Source organism: Trichoplusia ni, chromosome 10 (assembly GCF_003590095.1).
Source record: "Trichoplusia ni isolate ovarian cell line Hi5 chromosome 10, tn1, whole genome shotgun sequence".
Classification (NCBI taxonomy): Eukaryota; Metazoa; Arthropoda; class Insecta; order Lepidoptera; family Noctuidae; genus Trichoplusia; species Trichoplusia ni.
In genome coordinates this window covers 13,492,588-13,510,831 of record NC_039487.1, presented here as the reverse complement: position 1 = coordinate 13,510,831, position 18,244 = coordinate 13,492,588, and the positions used below count along the sequence as shown (strand labels likewise).

Genomic DNA, 18,244 nt, shown 5'->3' with positions numbered 1-18,244 from the left:
TTTTATTTCACATGGTGATGGCGATGTTTCCAGTTTTTAATCTAGTCTGGTCTTAAACAAAGAACTTACAATTGAAAGAGTAAGTTGCTTGAATATTGTTGTGAGCTATAATATACATATACATAGTTCCATTATCGTTCCTTGCTTGCATAATAATATATAATATGAGGGTATATTATAAATGATAGAAACACAAGCTATTAAATAATGCCATATTTTATTTACATTTACAATACAATCGAATATAGATAACATATATCTAGTTAATATCGTAGGAAACAAAAACTATTCCAATTGCAATCAAAACAACTAACCTTTAAAAAATTCTACAATTTTTTTATTTATTTCATGTAGCAACACGGGCCTCCATGGTAGGTTTTAGAATATAGGCTTTAATACTCCCAAAATAAGTTCTCTTTCCTTCTGTTACTAACTAATGCATTTTAATAAATGGGGAAGAATAAGAGAGCCATGGAGAACCCCTTGGCAGTTAGTAAATACTTTATAAGAACAACATACTTAGAATATTGTTTAAACACGTCAATTTCACAAAACTGTTCTCATACCCAACTGTCTATGACTACAAATCTATTTCTATATACTCTAGACTTTAAAAACCTCTAAGGGTAGACCAGTAGCCATAGACAATTGTGTATAGAACATTACTCATATTAAGACTTTTTTGTAATTCTGTGAAAACCGATCAGAAATATAACGCTTAAACTGGTAACACGCGCGCTAATGTCGTGTGATGCCAAGATATAAATTGTCTTCTATTATTTTACATACATAATTATTATTAAATTAAAATGAATAATATATTGCCAATAACCTAAACCTCGTTACAAGTCTACTGAGACCTTCCTACTACCCCAGAAACTAGAACAAAATCTAATTTCAAAAGATTTTTCAAAACAGCGCTCTTAAATACTGATCTTAATATTAATTTCATGAAATAATCGATTGTATCTTGGACGCCATAATTGATTTTTATGGCGTCCAAGACACAAGATACAACCTTTTTGAAGTCGGTTAAATTAACCATTAACATTCGTTCGGCAAGTAATGTTAAAGAATCTTTTTGACAGATTTTTTATCTGATTATGATTGAAAAATATGATATTCAAAATAAGTATACAACTGATCGGCCTTCACAAAATTAAAACAATTACATAACATTAATACAAAAATAACTTTACAAATGGAAGTATGACTCGGTTGTTCTTACAAGAAAAGTCTTGGGTTCGACTCCAAACTTGGCCATAATTAAAAGATATTTCAACAATTGACCGCTCGTCAAAGTTAACATATGAAAACCGCCGCTATTTCAATAGCTTTAAGGTGCATTATTCTTTGTTAACTTTAACGAGCGGTGTACTCTTAGTCCTGGTACCCATATGGCGAAACGCAACGCAATTAATATATTGATGACTCAACAAAAACACACTTTAATCCTGTGATCATAAAATTCATAATGGCTTAAAAGACAATCGCATCGACAATGAGCAAACGTCTGTCTGGTCATTTTTGCCAATACGAACTCTATACCCAAAGATTTAAAATGCATTTTCGAGTGTCATGAAACCCGTTATTACCTTTCGCCATATTTGCATCACGCCTCAATATTATAATCTAAATTGACTCCATTATTGTGAGACTCGTTACTTAAGATTTATTGTTATACAAAACATCTCATCTCTGTACAAGTTTCAAGTTATTAACAAATAATGTCATTGCCTTGCGATTACACGGCCTAAGGACAGCGCAGACTTAAGAATGGATAGAGCTGACAATTCTGAAATATTAAGACTTGGGACAAAAAAACAAAGTTTCCTACGAGTCTAAGAAGGCGATCAGTCTACAAACTAAATTTAATGTAAAATAGCCTTAAAAGTCCAAGTATTAAAGTTCGTTTTCCCTTGTCTGTGTCTGCGCTGCCTTAACCCAATCATTTACTTAACATCGTACTGTGCCCAACTTTATCGTAGTTATGATAATATTACGTGTGATTCGATAATAACCCCCTTATTCATTACTGTAGGGGTTCTATATATTCAATCAATTTTGCACCTTAAAACTTCGATCATAAGGTATAGTATACTAGAAAGTGTATAACAGATCCCTCTAAATACATGGGACTTACTATTGTCTAAAAGCAATCTCGTTAACATTTAAATAAGGGGGTAATTATTCAAGAATAATTAGTCTTTATATAAATGCTTTCTAACGCTGGAAGTTCTAAAACAGTTCGTAGACTACTAACGCGTATAAAAACAATTTGTAAAACAGGAAGATATATACAGGTCTCTGTTGCTCTCACTCACTCAGCCCCAATTGCAATTACTTAAACAAACACCGTTAATATTTTTCTACTATTCATTTAACATTTTTACAACTAGCAACACTTGTAACATCTTCCTGTTTTAAAAGACATAATTAATACAGTATAGTAGATTTAAACCAATACATTTTTAACTATAGACCAAAATAGCGCGCCATAGGCTAAGGTATGAAATTTTTACTACTTGCAACCCTGATTTTGGTAGAATTCCAAATAGTCGCGTGTGACGCTTAGTTTCAAACGTATTATTTCATATATACCTAGAAAAAGTCAGATTCATTAACTTTTACATGTAACATCATATATTCGAAATTGACCGAGTTTGAAAGGGTTTTGCCCAACAGTGGACTGCATAGTTTGATTTGATTGAATAGTTAGAAATGAGAGACATTTAGATAGGGAAAGGAGAGGGTTTTGCCCAGAACTGGGCTCTAAAGTACTTTTAAACAGACATAATAATATAAATAGATATGTAAAAGGCGCTTTTAATCATAAAAATAAACGGAAAATATTTCTCCATTAAAGTTGATCAGGAAAAATATTTTGAACCTCTCATAGAACTTTTAATCAGCTCTTATTTACTACGATCAGATTTTATAATACAGACCGGACAATCGCTTCGTATAAGAAAATAAACTGTATTTCATATTCAATATTATATGACTTACAACAATTTCAACAGAGATATCCTATTAATTTGCAAACAATCGAGTTATTACATAACTTGCAAAAATCGCCACTTTTTTGCAAGTCACATAATATCCCTCAGGCTGTATATATGAGAGTACATGTAAAAGAGTAGCGATCACACGGCTTTAGTAATGGCCGAGCATTAGCTATAGCAACGCCCTGATTTCCTTGTGGATGTGGCAGAGGTAGTCCACGTAGGAGGAGCTGCCGTCCACGCCGCGGTCCTCGACCAGGAAGTGGCGCAGGACGGCTTCCAGCTTGTCGTGTTGACGCATGATCGTTAGCTGGAACAATGGGGGTTAGGTTAATGGGATTTAGAGAAATGGGTTACTTAAGAGGGGGAAAATAGAGTGTATGATTGAAGATATAGACGGATGTATTATAAGAAATATCGGACATGTATTTTCAGTTTTCAGTTTATCGTGGAAACAAGAAATAATATAACATAATATATCCTGGGACAACTCACACACGGTTATCTGATCCCAAGCTAGGCAGAGCTTGTGTTATGGTAACCAGACAACTGATAAACTTACTTATATATTTCTAAATACATACATATTATAGATAAATTACACCCAGACACCAGAACAAATGATCATGCTCATCACACAACATTTGTCCTGGGCGGGAATCGAACCCACGACCTCCGGTATAGCAGTCAGGGTCACTAACCACTAGACCAACAGACCCGTCCGAAATTAAAGTGATAAATTAAGTTTTAATCTTGTGTAACGTTATTCATAAGTAGACTAATGACGTTATTAGCCCACAGTTTAAAGGCTCCGATATTTTTTAACATGTTCTATGTACTTATTAATTTTTTGAATGTGATTTTTAATGTTTTCGAGATGAATGAGTGAAGGGATGTCTTCGCCCAAAAGGTGGGAGAGGCTAATAGATATCCTGAACTATTTTTGAAGTATACCGATTTTTATAATTACAATTGTTAAGATACAATTGTAACAACTTGCAACGATTCTGTTGTCATTGTTGTGTTTTCGGAAATAGATATAAATTGTTACTATCGTTACTTTTATTTGGAAATTAAAATATTCCAAATGATTCATAGAAAGTATCTAAACGGTCACACCTCATGAATATGCACAAACATACATAGAACAGGAACAATTGCAACAAACACTGCTTTACAACAAACAAGCAATCTACAACAATAATGTCAAATTTCAACGTATTTTTCAGCGAAAATACATTTTACAATTATGATTTCCATTTGACTTGGCCAATATAAAAGTAATGACGGGATATTTTAGGAACTAACAAATGTTAATCTACTGAATAATGGTTTTAGAAGTTTTGAGGTATTAAAATTTTCATCATTTAAATAGAAATGAAATGGTATGACGGAATGAACAGATAATAGATACAAAGTATAAAAATTATATTTGATTAAATGTAAAAATGATTTTTTTCTTTTAATATTATATGGTCTACTAAAGATGTATGTTACCAGAATATATGCTAACGTCCACAACGTATTGTCGACTATGTACGGAACTTACAAAACAAAAATTATAAAGAATGAAATTGAGAAAATGAAAAAACAGACCCAACATAGCACCTTTCTAAAACGAACAAAGCGATTCCAAAGTTATATGAAAAAGTAATAAACAAGAAGCAGAAAAGGCCCATTTAATGATTTCGAAAATATAATGAAATGTATTTTGAGGCGAGTTCCCAAAATTGCACGCAGCTCTAAAGAAAATCCCAAAAACCATGTTGAACCAACGCCAGCACTCTCCTCGTGACACCAATACCAAGAAAACCCCTTGGCTACAATCCCACCAGCTCTTTTTTTCTGACCTCCACCTCACCAACTCATATTACTTTAAGACGCCATCTTTACAATAGGGTATTTAACAAAAATCTCTTTAGTCCGTCAGACAGATTTCCAAAAAACATTGAAATTGCGTTTTTCATTTATCTCGTTCAGAAAAAATTAAGGGTATAAAGTGGACTAAAATCTCGTGTGAGGTCACTTTCCAGTACGGTTTATAATAGCAAGTGAGGTTACTAACTCCCACTACCATACATTTCATCACGGAATTAAAAATCATTTACTCATTTATTGGAACAAATACCAACATTAATTATGCGTTAACAGCTGCATTAGTTAATAAAAAATGTGTCGCAAAAATTAATCGATTTAAAAAATCTAAATACCCACGTTCTTAAATGCCAAATCTAAAAAAAATACAGTTTTTATAGTTGTAAATTGCATTGTCAACGGGTTTGAAGCTACCCTGAAAATTTGCTAGCTAGCTTATCGTGAAGTTACCCAAAATTGAGTTACAAAAATCTAAACGGCACGACAAACAAACAAACAAGAAAGTGAGTTTATAAAAACATGGGAAAATACGTGTTGAATATTTCTGGCAAACCTGTCTGACAGACTACTTAGGACTATCATATGGATTTTAACCAATCGCAATCGACACTGAGCGACTGCGATGCTATGTAATAGCTGGCTGGCATGAACCCCACCCCCATTCCTCCCACTCCCACCCAACATACATCATCTTCTGCACAGCTTTGTGCACGCTCATGAGGTACTCGACGTAGCCGGGCGCGGCGTCCAGGCCGCGGTCCTCCACCAGCAGCGCGCGGAACTGCGCGGCGCCCTTCTCCCCGCTCACTACGGTCAGCTGGCATGCGGAAGAGCATATGTACCAAGGTATACAGAAACGGCATGCATACAAAGCTATTGAGTATTCACAATAGGACTTTAGACCCGAGAATTAAAGAAAAAGTACTGAAGCTTTAACTCTTGTGCTGGTAAACACATATTGTGTTTATTGTGTATTTGAAAAGTTATGCGAAATCAAATGGTCAGAGCTAGCAACATTTTAAAATTTAATTTGACATTTAAACATTTCTACCTTATAAACATGTATTTATTAAGAACACAATCTTATTCTAATTATATTTGTTTGACGTTGCTATTTCTCTGACCAAAAGCGAACACTAAATATTGTCAAAGTTAAAACGCTCATTGTTTTTTAGACATCCTCTAGAGGGTCTCTGCTTGAAGCTTCAAAAAGGAAAGCGAAAAAGAGCTAAGCTTGAACATATGCTGCATATTTTACTGGCATCACCAGAACTCTGAAGAACAGCCACTTTCCAAAAGGGAAATAAGAAATAAAGATCATGCAGTTATCTTCTAATTTTCTTTTACTTATTAATACTTTTCTGTAATCCATTTGTTAAAGAACTTTGTGTGAATCTTTGGAGTATTACAGGAATAAGGAGTAGTATTTAATAAAAAGAGTAAATCAGAACAAATGGATTACAGGTCCTACATTAAGTATTCAAATAAGGTGTGACAAAATATAAACAAACACACTATTTATATGAATTACTTACCTCATGCTATTTGATTGCAAAATTATTAAAATGGTTTATAAGTCTACAAATACCTAAATAAGCTACATCCTAATTGTTCTAATATAATTATCCTGATAGTTACTTTCATATATAAAAGCACTTACCCTGCACGCGGACAAACCTCATACCAACCATCATTCCATTTGAATCCTTTATCCCATCCTATCCAATACACACATCACTGAGAAACTCTGACATTCACTCTGACATCAACACCATATAATCATAACTCTTCAGAAATGGATTTATCGGGATCGCCCGACTAGTTTCAGGCTCAACCGGACACTTGTATCTAGACGTGATGTCAGCTGACTCACCCGCATGGCCTTCCGCCGGCGCGCGCGCGCGTCGTCGACGAGCGCGCGCACGGCCAGGCTGGCGGCCGTGTCCAGCGGCGGCAGCTCGCTCACGGCCGTGTCCAGCTGCGCCGCCGACGCCACGCCGAACACGTCCCGCACGAACTCCGCCGGGGCCTGCGCGCCCACCCATATCAGCATGTGCACGCCGTTCTCTGCAAGTGCACGAACATGAGTTAGGTGTCGAAGAAGGAAACTGCGTATTGGGAGGGAGATTTCGACTCCTATCCCTAGCAACTGCAAGCGCATCGGATGCAGGAGAAAAGCGCCCTTTTCTATCCCCCATGAATGAGTCCAGAGACCAGGAACGAGGGATTTGGAGAACTTCCCACCCGCTATTAGATGGATCTGAGGCAGACGATCGTGAGACGATGCACAGGGTAGTTATACATCTTACTACAGTAGGAAACGTGGTCCGGATTGACTGGGCCAGCAGTGATATGGCTGCGGAAGAATTTGGACTAACGCTGCCACTAAAAATTCGGGTGGTTTTAGTCGGCATGAGTCCGGCACGCTCCTCCACCTCTCCCCAGACGAAGGGACCTTGTCGCACAGCTGCGTGTGGTACTGACCGAGCAGGTAGACGCCGTGGTCGCTCATCTTGTCGACGGAGGCGCGCAGCGGCTGCAGCTGCGCGGGCGGCAGCTGCGGCAGGCGGTGCAGCGGCAGCAGGCGCGGGTAGGTGAGCGCGGCGGACGTGTCCAGGTCGGCGGCCAGCGCGCGGTGCAGCGCGGCGGCGCGCTCGTCGGCGCCCAGCTCGGGCCCGCCGCCCAGCGCGTCGCCGCGCAGCACGCAGTTGGTGTACAGCGGCAGCAGCTTCATGGGCTCGGGCAGCACCAGCTGGCCCGCCGACGACGGCGACGCGCAGTGGCGCCGGTAGGCCGCCAGCGAGCGCGCGCAGCGGGAGCTCAGGCCCTCGCGCACGGCCCGGGGGCCCGCCTCGCGCAGCGCCCACACGGCCTGCTTGGTCAGGAAGTTGATGACGGTGTCCAGCTCCATGCTGCGGTACACGTCGGCCAGCTGCTGCGCCACGGCCAGCGCCAGGTTGATGACTCGCAGCCGCCGCTGGCCCGAGCGGTGGGTGTACAGGAGGGCCGCTTGTATGTACACTCCGTCCTCGCCTGTTAGTTTGTCGTCGTGTTTTATCTCGATGCCGATTGCTTTGTCAGCGTCTGTTGAAAAAAAAAATGTTAAGAAATCATTATTTCGAAATGGTAAAAAACGAATTCTTAAAAAATACGTAAAAATAGTGAAACAAAAAATCCATAAACAAAATAAGAAATGACAGCAATCTATAACTCACCAATAGCAGCTAGCTCCACGTCGGTGGTATTGGACATGAAGAAGTGTCCGAAGAAGTCCGTGGGCCTGACGCCGGTGGAGGTGCGCACGCGCATGACGGCGTCGTGCGCGGTGGGGCGCCCCACCACGCGCTGCACGTCCATCACCAGCCGGGGACCGTCCATCTCAGCCTGCCCAGTGCCCAACCACATATATATTAATACATTAATATTAAAATCTAGCTTTTATGTCAAGTAGACCGTTTACAAGAACTTTCAAAAATATTAAAAAATTTACTCTTACCTAGAGTAAATTTTTACATTTTGGTACACGGTTGCAAAATGTCATTCTTATGAAAAAGACCCAGCAATGAACTTCATCTTAATATTACATAGGTTTGAAAGTTAAGGAGTTTCATGCCTATCGGTTTGTTACGTATTTATTATACAGATCCGTAAAGTCGTAAAAATTAATGAGGCAAACTGAAGGACAAATTTAGAAATTCTTCTTTTTTAAAGCCGTTTAAATAAATTAGTTTCGAAGATAGATTTTATATACCCGTCTACTTTTTCCGAACCCGACCTAATTAAAAGTGTTTTTTTATTTGGTGTCTGTTATATCTATTACTGCTATTTTTAAACGTCTTCAGAAAAAGAAGGAGGTTCTCAGTTTCATTGTTTGTATGTATGTTTGTGCGCGATTATTTCAAGAAATGCTTATGTAATTCTCACCGTGAAGTACGTATACTTGTGTATCTGTCCGCCGGTGAGGCGCGGCAGCTGCGCGATGGTGGCGCAGTCCACGTAGGCGTTGTTGCACACGAACAGCTCCACCGACACGCCCGCCGCGCAACACGACTGGCCCAGCTCGTTGTACGCCGTGGTCTGAGGGGCTAGCGATACAAAAATACTCATTAGGATATGAAAAGATAAGACTAAGTAAGGAATTTAGTCCTTGTGTCGAGAGCGGTTTCACAGGCACAGACAACTAGACTCAAGAGTCTAACGCGGGGATCAAACTCGGCTATTCGAATTCGTTCAATCAATATTAGAGAGAAATTATTGTTTTGATTATTTTTAAGATTTTCATCAATATCTTTCGATACAAAAAAATCTTAATGCAAATCTTATTTTTTTAAATTAATATCATAATCCTGAGTACTATCACGACAGCTATATCGCCCTCGAGAGCATTTTTCAATTCACATAACATTCTTAAATTTGCTTCATTCTTAAATAGGAACTAAACAATTTAAAATCTATCACAAACAGCCTCATTCATTAATTATGTCTCTCTAGAAATAAAAACACCCTTATATCAAACGCTCATAAAATCTAAACAAAAACAGACTGTGTATCGCTCACCTAAGATCTGTTTCTCCTTGTCAGTGCCGAGCAGCTTCCTGTCCTCCCTGTTGACGAGCTTGCCGGGCGCGTTGTACGTGGGCAGCGACGTGTGGAACACCAGCAGCTGGCCTGACGTGTCTGCGGCCTTGAGCGCTTCTAGACCGGCCTGGGGGTTAAGGTAAAGGGTTAGAAATATTTTTGGATGGTTTTTAAATGATAAATCTAGGACCTTGATGAAGTAGAATTATAAAAATAAAGCATTTTTATTTAAAAGCGCCATAAAATATCTCTCTTTTATTGTTAATTCAAGAACAACAACTATGTATTGGACAAAAAGAAATCTGTTTAGTCCGTCCGATGCTTCGTACCGACTGCATGTGATGTTTCTAGCAACCACTACCATAAATTTCTTCATCTTAAGTACTTTTAATCTAAGTAACTATTTAATAATGTGATGAAACTAAAATACGTATTTCATATTATTGGGAAATCTGTCTGACAGACTATTTAGATTTTTTTATCCGAATACCCACCCTCTTATAGCCATGACTTTCATATTTTTTATAGATCTAATTTAATTTAAATTAAATTTTTAACTAAAATTATTTTAGAACACCATGACAATAGCTCACCTGCACGGCGGGCAACAGTATAATCTCGGTCTCCTTGTTATCCTGGAACATGGCGGGCAGCTGCTGCAGCAGAGCTTGCAGGACAGGGCCGCTCTCTTCCGGCAGCACCAGGAAACCCTCCAGGAGGGGCACGAACATGTCGCCCACGTCACCCACAGACATCATCTGAGGCTGTGCTAGGCTGCCCTAGAGGAAGAACAAACGATTTTATACCGCTCAATAAAATCATTCAGTTGAAATGGACCAAGGAGTTTTTATTAGTCGTGATTTTTAGTTTTAGATTAGTGGGCGTGGATTAAACTCATTAACGTTTCGACCCGGAAAAAGTCTGAATTTCAAGAATAGGAAAACAGTTGTACTTCCACGAGTATTTTATCCGAAACCTCGTGTATGGCAGACTTACTTGTAACAACCAAAATTTAACGATAGTTATTAAGAAGTAGTACAACAGCGGTAAGCTTTGTTAATAATAAAAATCTAAGGACACATAAATAAAATCAATATTTCGTATTTACCTTGATATTGTAGAAGTGCACTGTAGAGCTATATGTTATGAACCCGACGCGAGTCCAACTCTTGCCGGTCTGCTCGTCTCGAGGCATTGCCTGTGGACAACAATAATTATACACATAAAATACTCACAATTATTGTAAAAATACTAAGAAAGCTGCATGGAATACACTCTCATAACCATGCCAAACTAGTTGGTATTGACTTCCAGTCTAATTGAGCTACATTTTTAATTTTTCGCAGAGTAAAGAAGACACCAAGACTTCGGAAGGCTTGAAAAACATTTGTCAAGTGAGTTATTAATTAGCCGGGGACCACATTCGGTGTATGGATGTGGCCAGATTGAGGGGAGAATTCACTTTAGTCTCCACACAAGACTAGATTTTAACCGACGGCCAGCTCTACTGGCCGGCGGAAGCCCGGGCTCTGCGTATGAAGGATTATGACTGCAACGCATTGCCATACACCGACACAAAAACGCGGATGACGTAGCACAGCGGTTCAGGTTTAGTCAGTGAGAGTCTGATACTACCCTATAACTCAAACAAGGAAGCTTCCCTCCCCCAAATAAGGGTATTAAGTTTCCGCACCTCAATAATATCCATGATGTTCTCGCAGACAGTCTGTACCAGACCGTTCTTGATCGCGTTGTACGATACGTCGATGACGAACACGATCGCCGGGGGGTTAGGGAGGGTGTTGTTCTGCAAATAATAATTTCGTTTTATAAATAAATGTGAATTCAATTAAACAAATGAGGTTGAAAACAAGAAAGAAACGAAGATAATTTTATTCACCGAAAGGGAGTGTCACAAAACTGACCAACGCTTTCACCAGCCTGTATAATTTGACAGATCTTTTTGTGTTAAGATTTAAAAAAATATATTTAACAGGCATATCTGTCATACATTCTGTTTAGCTTCTGAACGAATTGATCGATTTCAGTTTATTTGCTTTGTATTAAAAGTTTGTTTTTTGTGAGTGTGCTTAGATATGTTTGACAAAAATCCATGGATCCATTTAATGTTATGGGGGATTGCAGGCTTTTTCTAATGGGGGTTCTATTTTATCTCTCTATATTATGATATTGACGATATACAAGGTGTCCCTACCCGGCAGTACTCCTTGGTGGCCACGATCTCGTAGGTCCCGAGCGCCATCTCTGCGGGCACGCGCCCGTACTGCTGCATGCTGTTCACGTACTGCGTGTACTCCATGGGCACTTCGGAGGGATAAACATAAGTTATTTTGTAAAGATACAGCAAATTTTCAAAGGCACCATGGATACTAGCCTTTTTTGATATTATACTCAAAGTCGTGAACTTAAAGTCTAGTTTTAGTGAAAAATATTATTCAGCAGTAGTAATTTTGTGAGAAGTGTGAGTGACATGATGTACAGTCAAGATCAAAAGTTTTATAAGGCCCTAGTAGTTTCAATAGCGCATATAAAATTGATGTTAATGTGCGCTCATACCATAAATTTACTAAAGAATTTCATTGTACACAGGTAAGTTGAAAATTTGACTGTGTTAGTGGACTTTTATTACTATCAATAAGTTCAATCATATGTATCTTGTCATCTATTACTAAACATGAAATAACAGAACAAAAAACCAAGAATATCGCCTCACCTTCAGTGGTAGCCTTACAGAAGGCGCACTTGAAGTGCCTGGCCGCGTCGATGAACTTCATGTTGGGGCACATGTAGGCCTTGCAGCGCGAGCAGCGCACCGGGCCCAGCGCGGGGGACCCCGTCACCGCCGCGAAGTCGATCAGCGGGGGCTCGGGCTCCGTACCCACGGTCTCCGCCATGGGGGACAACTGGGGGGGGGGGGGGGTACACATTAATCTATCTATTCTTCTAATATATAAAGCTGAAGAGTTTGTTTGTTTGAACGCGCTAATCTCAGGAACTACTGGTCCAAATTGAAAAAATATTTTTGTGTTGAATAGACCATTCATCGAGGAAGGCTCTAGGCTATAAACCATCACGCTGCGACTAATAGGAGCGAAGATACAATGGAAAATGTGAAAAAAAACAGGGCAGGTATATATCATAACTTATATCTTCTACCCACGGGGACAAAGTCGTGGGCAACAGCTAGTCTAGTATAAATGCTTGTAAGTGACGTCAGTCTGATGGTCACGATTTAGCAAAAATTGATTGAACAGGAAGGTAATAGAGGCAAATGTAGGTATGACCATATAAAGACAAAGTATAAAGCAAAAACTAATTGATTTATTTTACCCGTGGAAAAACTAGAAATTAGAGTTTTACAGCATTTACTCATACAATACCACAAGACCGCATCCTACCATACAAACGAAACACAACACACAAAATAATAAATGACAATAAAAATCGTACAATATTTTAGTTTCTAAGACTTATTTAAAACATAAGTAATGTACTCACAACTAAACAGAATGGCATCGCCGTCTGCTTCAATAGGTCAGCAGTGACCGGCACGGTGTACATCGAACTCCTTATATAGCGAGGACCTGGGAAGTTAAATACAAATGATGAATACAATTGCTGAAGACTGCACTGATAGCCGACTGGTTGAGGTCACCACGCAAAACCCGCGTAGGACAAACGTTTGTGTGATCCACGAATGCTTGTTCTGAGTCTGGGTGTCTTTGTGCATGTGAATTTTATATTTGTGAAACCCCCCGCGACATAAGGATTAGCACTATAAAAACAAATTCTTGCGTCGCGAAGGGTTTTACAAATATCAAGTCATATGCACAAAGACACCTAGACTCAGAACAAAAAAATCGTGAAGCACGCAACTGCTTGTACCGAATCGAACCGGCAACAAGTCAACTGTAACTACTCAACTTAGTATAAATGTAAGTAAATGAAAATCATAAATGCAGTGACTCTGTACTGTATTCAGAAGTCATGGATCTTATAGAATGCTGATGGACGCAAGTAAATTAAGTATACATACTGGCATTTCCCTTATCGTCTACAATGAAGTCGGTGGTGGCGAGCGGCGGGACGAGCCCCTTCTCGTTGGTGACGAAGATACCGCCGCGGTTCTGCTGGTCGTCTGCCATCACCTGGATCTGAGGGTCGGAGGAGCGGGGAGTTAGAACATGTAAGGGAAAATATATAGAAAGAAAGATCTTGTGAAAATTGCAAAATGTGGTGGTTTACCAAGTCCACAGACATTTTTTTTTTTGTATGAAGAAGTAATGACCATTGACTACCACTTTGAAAGAATTAAGAAATATCGTGGAACTTCGAAATACTGAATTTATGTCAGTAATTTTTGCGGTTATTAGAGCACAAAACTCCAAAAAAATAATATGACTACTTCAGCATGTAATTTTCCTCAAGAAATACACTTTGTTAAATAACGATGACAGAGGTAGCAAAGACGGTGTGACACGTAAGAACGATATTTTTCACTGTGTTTAAGTATCATGGGGGTGGCAACTTACAGGGCTAGGCATCTGGTCAGGGTCGAGTCTCTTCTGTTCTGGTTGCTGTGGGAACTGCTGGCCAGGGTATTGCTGCTGGCCCGGGTACTGCGGCGCGTACTGCGGCGGGTAGCCCGACGGCTGCTGGAAGCCGCGCTGCTGCTGAGCAGGCATCGGCGGCTGCGGCATCGGGGGCATACCTGCAGGATGAGGATACCAAATACCAAATATATATGTAGAAATAAATAAAGTCAAAAATTGGGCAGCGGTAATCTGTCGTATCACAGGCAAAAAAAAGCTATTGAGCTTGAGTCAATGAAATAGTATAATAAATAAAAATATAAAGTTCTTAACAAGGCCTATTGAAACTGTGTTCCCATGTACGCTTTTTAAAAATACCGGGCGCCTTCCCATGCAGCACTGCACGGAATGAAGACACAAATAGTAATAACACCAGCCTATATTTCCCACAGCTGATGAGCTCAGGCCTCTTTCCATAATAAATAGTTAATATGTATAACAAGCATAAATGTGACGAAATACAGCCACTAAGGTATAATTTTCATATTGAAATCAATCGAAACTTGAGATTTTATTAAGTACTAACAAAACAACGTCGTTTTAATGAAGGATGCTCATTTTGTTTTGTATTCTTATGTCCTTGTTACACTTACCAGGATACTGGGCATTCTGCTGTTGTCCAGGTTGGCCATACCCCGGTTGGGCAGGAGGCTGCCCGGTGTACTGCCTCTGCTGCGACATCGGCGGCGGCATGTGCGGGAGCCCAGGCAGCGTCTGCTGCTGGGCTTGGAAACCAGGCTGAGGTGGCAGGCCGGGCTGGCCAGGCATCTGTCCAGGTTGAGGCGGTAGCCCCGGCTGGGACATCTGGCCCGGCTGCGGCGGTAATCCAGGTTGCGACAGCTGTCCAGGCTGCCCAGGCATCTGACCAGGCTGTGGTGGAAGGCCAGGCTGCATTTGCGGTGGCGGCATCCCAGGTTGGCCCATTTGTCCCGGCTGAGGAGGCATGCCTGGTTGACTCATAAATCCAGGTTGCTGCGGTGGTCCTTGCATCTGTGGTGGCCCCATTTGCCCTTGCTGAGGAGGTGCTTGTTGGCCAGCGATTTGTTGCTGTCCAGGTAAACCAGGTACCCCAGGCATTTGTGGCTGGCCTAACATCTTTCCAGGCTGTCCAAGCGGTTGATTTTGTTGTTGCGGTATTTGGCCACCTTGTAGAGGCAAGCCTGGTGGTGGCATCATGCTCGGTTGCTGGGGAGGTCCAGGCTGTCTCTGCAACTGGCCAGGCTGAGGCTGGCCAGGCGGACCGGGCTGTGGTTGCCCAGGAAGACCAGGCTGGGGTGGTCCAGGTTGGCTCGGTTTTGAATGTGGTGGCATGCCAGGTTGCTGCTGTTGCGACTGCTGGGGTTGCTGTTGTGGCGGCATATTCAATGGCTGGGGCATGCCTTGCTGCCCAATCTGCATTCCTGGTCCACCCATTTGCGGCGGCATTCCCGGTTGCTGGGCATTTGGAGGAGGCATGCCCTGCCTGCCCATACCGGGCTGGGGTGGAAGACCAGGTTGGGAATGTGGAGGCATCTGGCCCTGACCTTGAGGACCAGGCTGTTGACCCATGAGGGGTTGACTAGGTTGAGCACTCGGCGGTCGCTGCTGGCCAGGCATAGAAGTTGGTGGTTGGAATTGTCTATTTTGGTCAGGGGTTTGACTTGGCGGGGGCATTTGCCCAAATCCTGGAGGAACAGAAGATGGCACTTGCCCTGGTGCAGATGAAGGTGGCATTTGAGGTTTTTGTGCCATCGGGGGAAACTGAGGTGCTCCGCTCACTGGCGGTCTGCCGGGCATGCCTGGTGGTCCCTGACTGTGGGGTGGCTGGCCAGGACCATAACTGGAAGACGGAGGATAATTGCCAGGAGGAAATTGACCAGGAGGCATCTGGCCAGGGGGTAGTTGGGTAGGTGGGATATTAGGGAAACCTTGGGGTCCATTTATGCTCATACTCTGCATCTTGTGCGACATGTCAGTCTCAAATGGTTTTTGTTGCATCTGTGGACCATTTGGTGGCATCTGGTTGTATATGTTGGCATTCTGGACACCGTTGTAGTCCTGAGAAGTAGGGGGGTACATGGGATTGTTTGGTGCATTATTATTCTGCCCTGGTGGTGGATATTGAGGATTCATCATTGTGTTTGGGGCCGATTATCCTGTGAAACAAAATTTAAAGCAATTAATTTGATATATTTAAATTTATGCAATTCATTCAATTAGTTTAAATATTTGTACTAAAGATAATTCAATTCAACCAAGTTAATTTATGATCACACAATATTATAAGAGATATGGACTTTGTTAGTTCTTTACAGGAAACTATACCTAAATAAAAATATTATGCTGATTAGATAACACACAATGTTTGTAATAAATTAATAATAACATTTAATTACTGTCAAGAGCATTAATTCATGGTCAATGACTTTTCCAAGACCTCCAGCTTACTGCATACTGGTGGTGGTATAACCAAGGAATATCCTTGAAACAAAATGATTTTTAGTTTCTAAAATAACTATTCTTAGCACTTAATTTCTGTGTCTCAAGGGGTTTACCAAACATTAATGTCATAAGCACAATCCCACAGAACAAGTATTTGTAGATCACACAAATTCTAAACAGGAATCAAACCCGCTGTGTGCAATTTGGCACTCAGCTTTCCATACAGACGAATGCAGTATTGAGTGTTTATTTACATTTCTTCACACATTCAAAATTATGTAATACCTTAATTGGATAGTAAGTCTTGAACTTTTTAATTATTACACAATTAATCTAATTAGTCAAATCTAAGCAAATTACAAGTCCCAAACTTTGAAAGACAATATGGAGTTGAGAGACATTTCCATAGCTATTCATAATAATATCTTGGCATGTACTTAATAATAAAGTGATTTATCTGGAGGAGCAAGTTTGTGCTGTATTAAAAAAAAGTAGGACATATGTGAGACTTCTGAGTCAGAGGCTTTTTCTAAAAATTGTTTATTGTAACTCTGTCACTGTCAACTGTTCAGTTTCATTTGTATGCAAACAGCTGATTTTAATCAAGAAGAAAACTAAATTACTGCTCCAAAAAAAATAAGTTTAAGTAATAATCCATGTATCAAACATTACCACGCAAGCTTAATTGGACATAATGACATGAAGCTGCCAAGAAATGTTCTGATACTTTCTCTCAAACCATCTCACAATCAAGCTGAGATGACACATCAAATACATTGATCACACAATTATAGCGACGTCTTATTTATGAGCAATCACATCGCGACGCCTGGCTATTTAAATTTAATTACAGTTCAAACACATCTTCATAGACTTCAGTTACGAAACTTGATAAGAGATCATAACACATTGATGACACACATTACGACGGACATAAGTTTTCAAGACATCACAGGCGAAATTAAGATGCGTATTAGAGTACACAACGTGTATAAACACTATTTAGCAAATATATACGTGTAATGACGACAAAACCTGGTTATAATCAAATGAAGTACCTTTGACAAGACAACCAACACAACACTATAATTAGACAAAAAAATCACTTGTAACTGACACAACCGTGAGACACAAACTGTTCACGACACAATTCTTAAAATTTACGTAATATAGTTAGCAAATATTACGATAATTATGAGAAATACAACAAAATCTTGTTAGTCGAATTTTGACAGCTGCAACCTAAACTTTGTAAATTATTTGTGCAAAGACCCACTATGATTCTGCCAATGAAAATATACAGGAACGGAGGTTAATCATATGTTAATTAATAACTTACGGCTTCCGAGGAGATTTTTAGAGAAATATCACAATAAAAAATATAAACAAGTCTCACTAATCACACAACTTCGGGGCCACGTATTCGGCAGTGTTGTCAGTCAGATACCGCTTATGTGGAACTTTTTGATTTTTGTTACGCTACCGCAAAACGGAACGTAAACTCTCTTCAATTTAATATCCTTGAAACAATTTTGTGTCTTACAAAATCAATTCAATATTTATGTTTTTACCAGATTCAAAAATAAATGTATTTTTACCCTGCAAAATGTGGTAAAGACTTAAAATTCACTTTAAATCAGTTGAAAATTTAAAGAGTTTTGATGAAAACGGAACATTTCTGCTTAGTATGGCAAGCACGGTTAATTCGATGTCAAATCAAATTATCTGGCACAAAAATAAACTTTATGCCTT

The 18,244-nt window shown here is 40.0% G+C and overlaps 1 protein-coding gene across 2 annotated transcripts; it reads right to left on the bottom strand.

Annotated features, from left to right (window-relative positions):
* Positions 1–198: 198 nt before the first annotated feature.
* Positions 199–17,977, bottom strand: LOC113498362 (protein transport protein Sec24C). 2 transcript variants are annotated; one of them, XM_026878369.1, is made up of 17 exons: positions 17,832–17,977; positions 14,665–16,206; positions 14,012–14,190; positions 13,516–13,633; positions 12,978–13,063; positions 12,193–12,382; positions 11,674–11,783; positions 11,152–11,265; positions 10,567–10,656; positions 10,052–10,237; positions 9,438–9,585; positions 8,805–8,965; positions 8,096–8,264; positions 7,365–7,964; positions 6,754–6,947; positions 5,567–5,697; positions 199–3,315 (listed from the first exon to the last, which is right to left on the bottom strand). In XM_026878369.1, exons 2-17 carry the CDS (start codon positions 16,184–16,186, stop codon positions 3,312–3,314), a joined length of 4,002 nt encoding a protein of 1,333 aa, XP_026734170.1. In that variant the 5' UTR covers positions 16,187–16,206; positions 17,832–17,977; the 3' UTR covers positions 199–3,311. The 2 variants fall into 2 exon arrangements, with proteins under 2 accessions (XP_026734170.1, XP_026734169.1); XM_026878368.1 differs by lacking the exon at positions 5,567–5,697 and having other exon boundaries at positions 17,832–17,976.
* Positions 17,978–18,244: the final 267 nt, after the last annotated feature.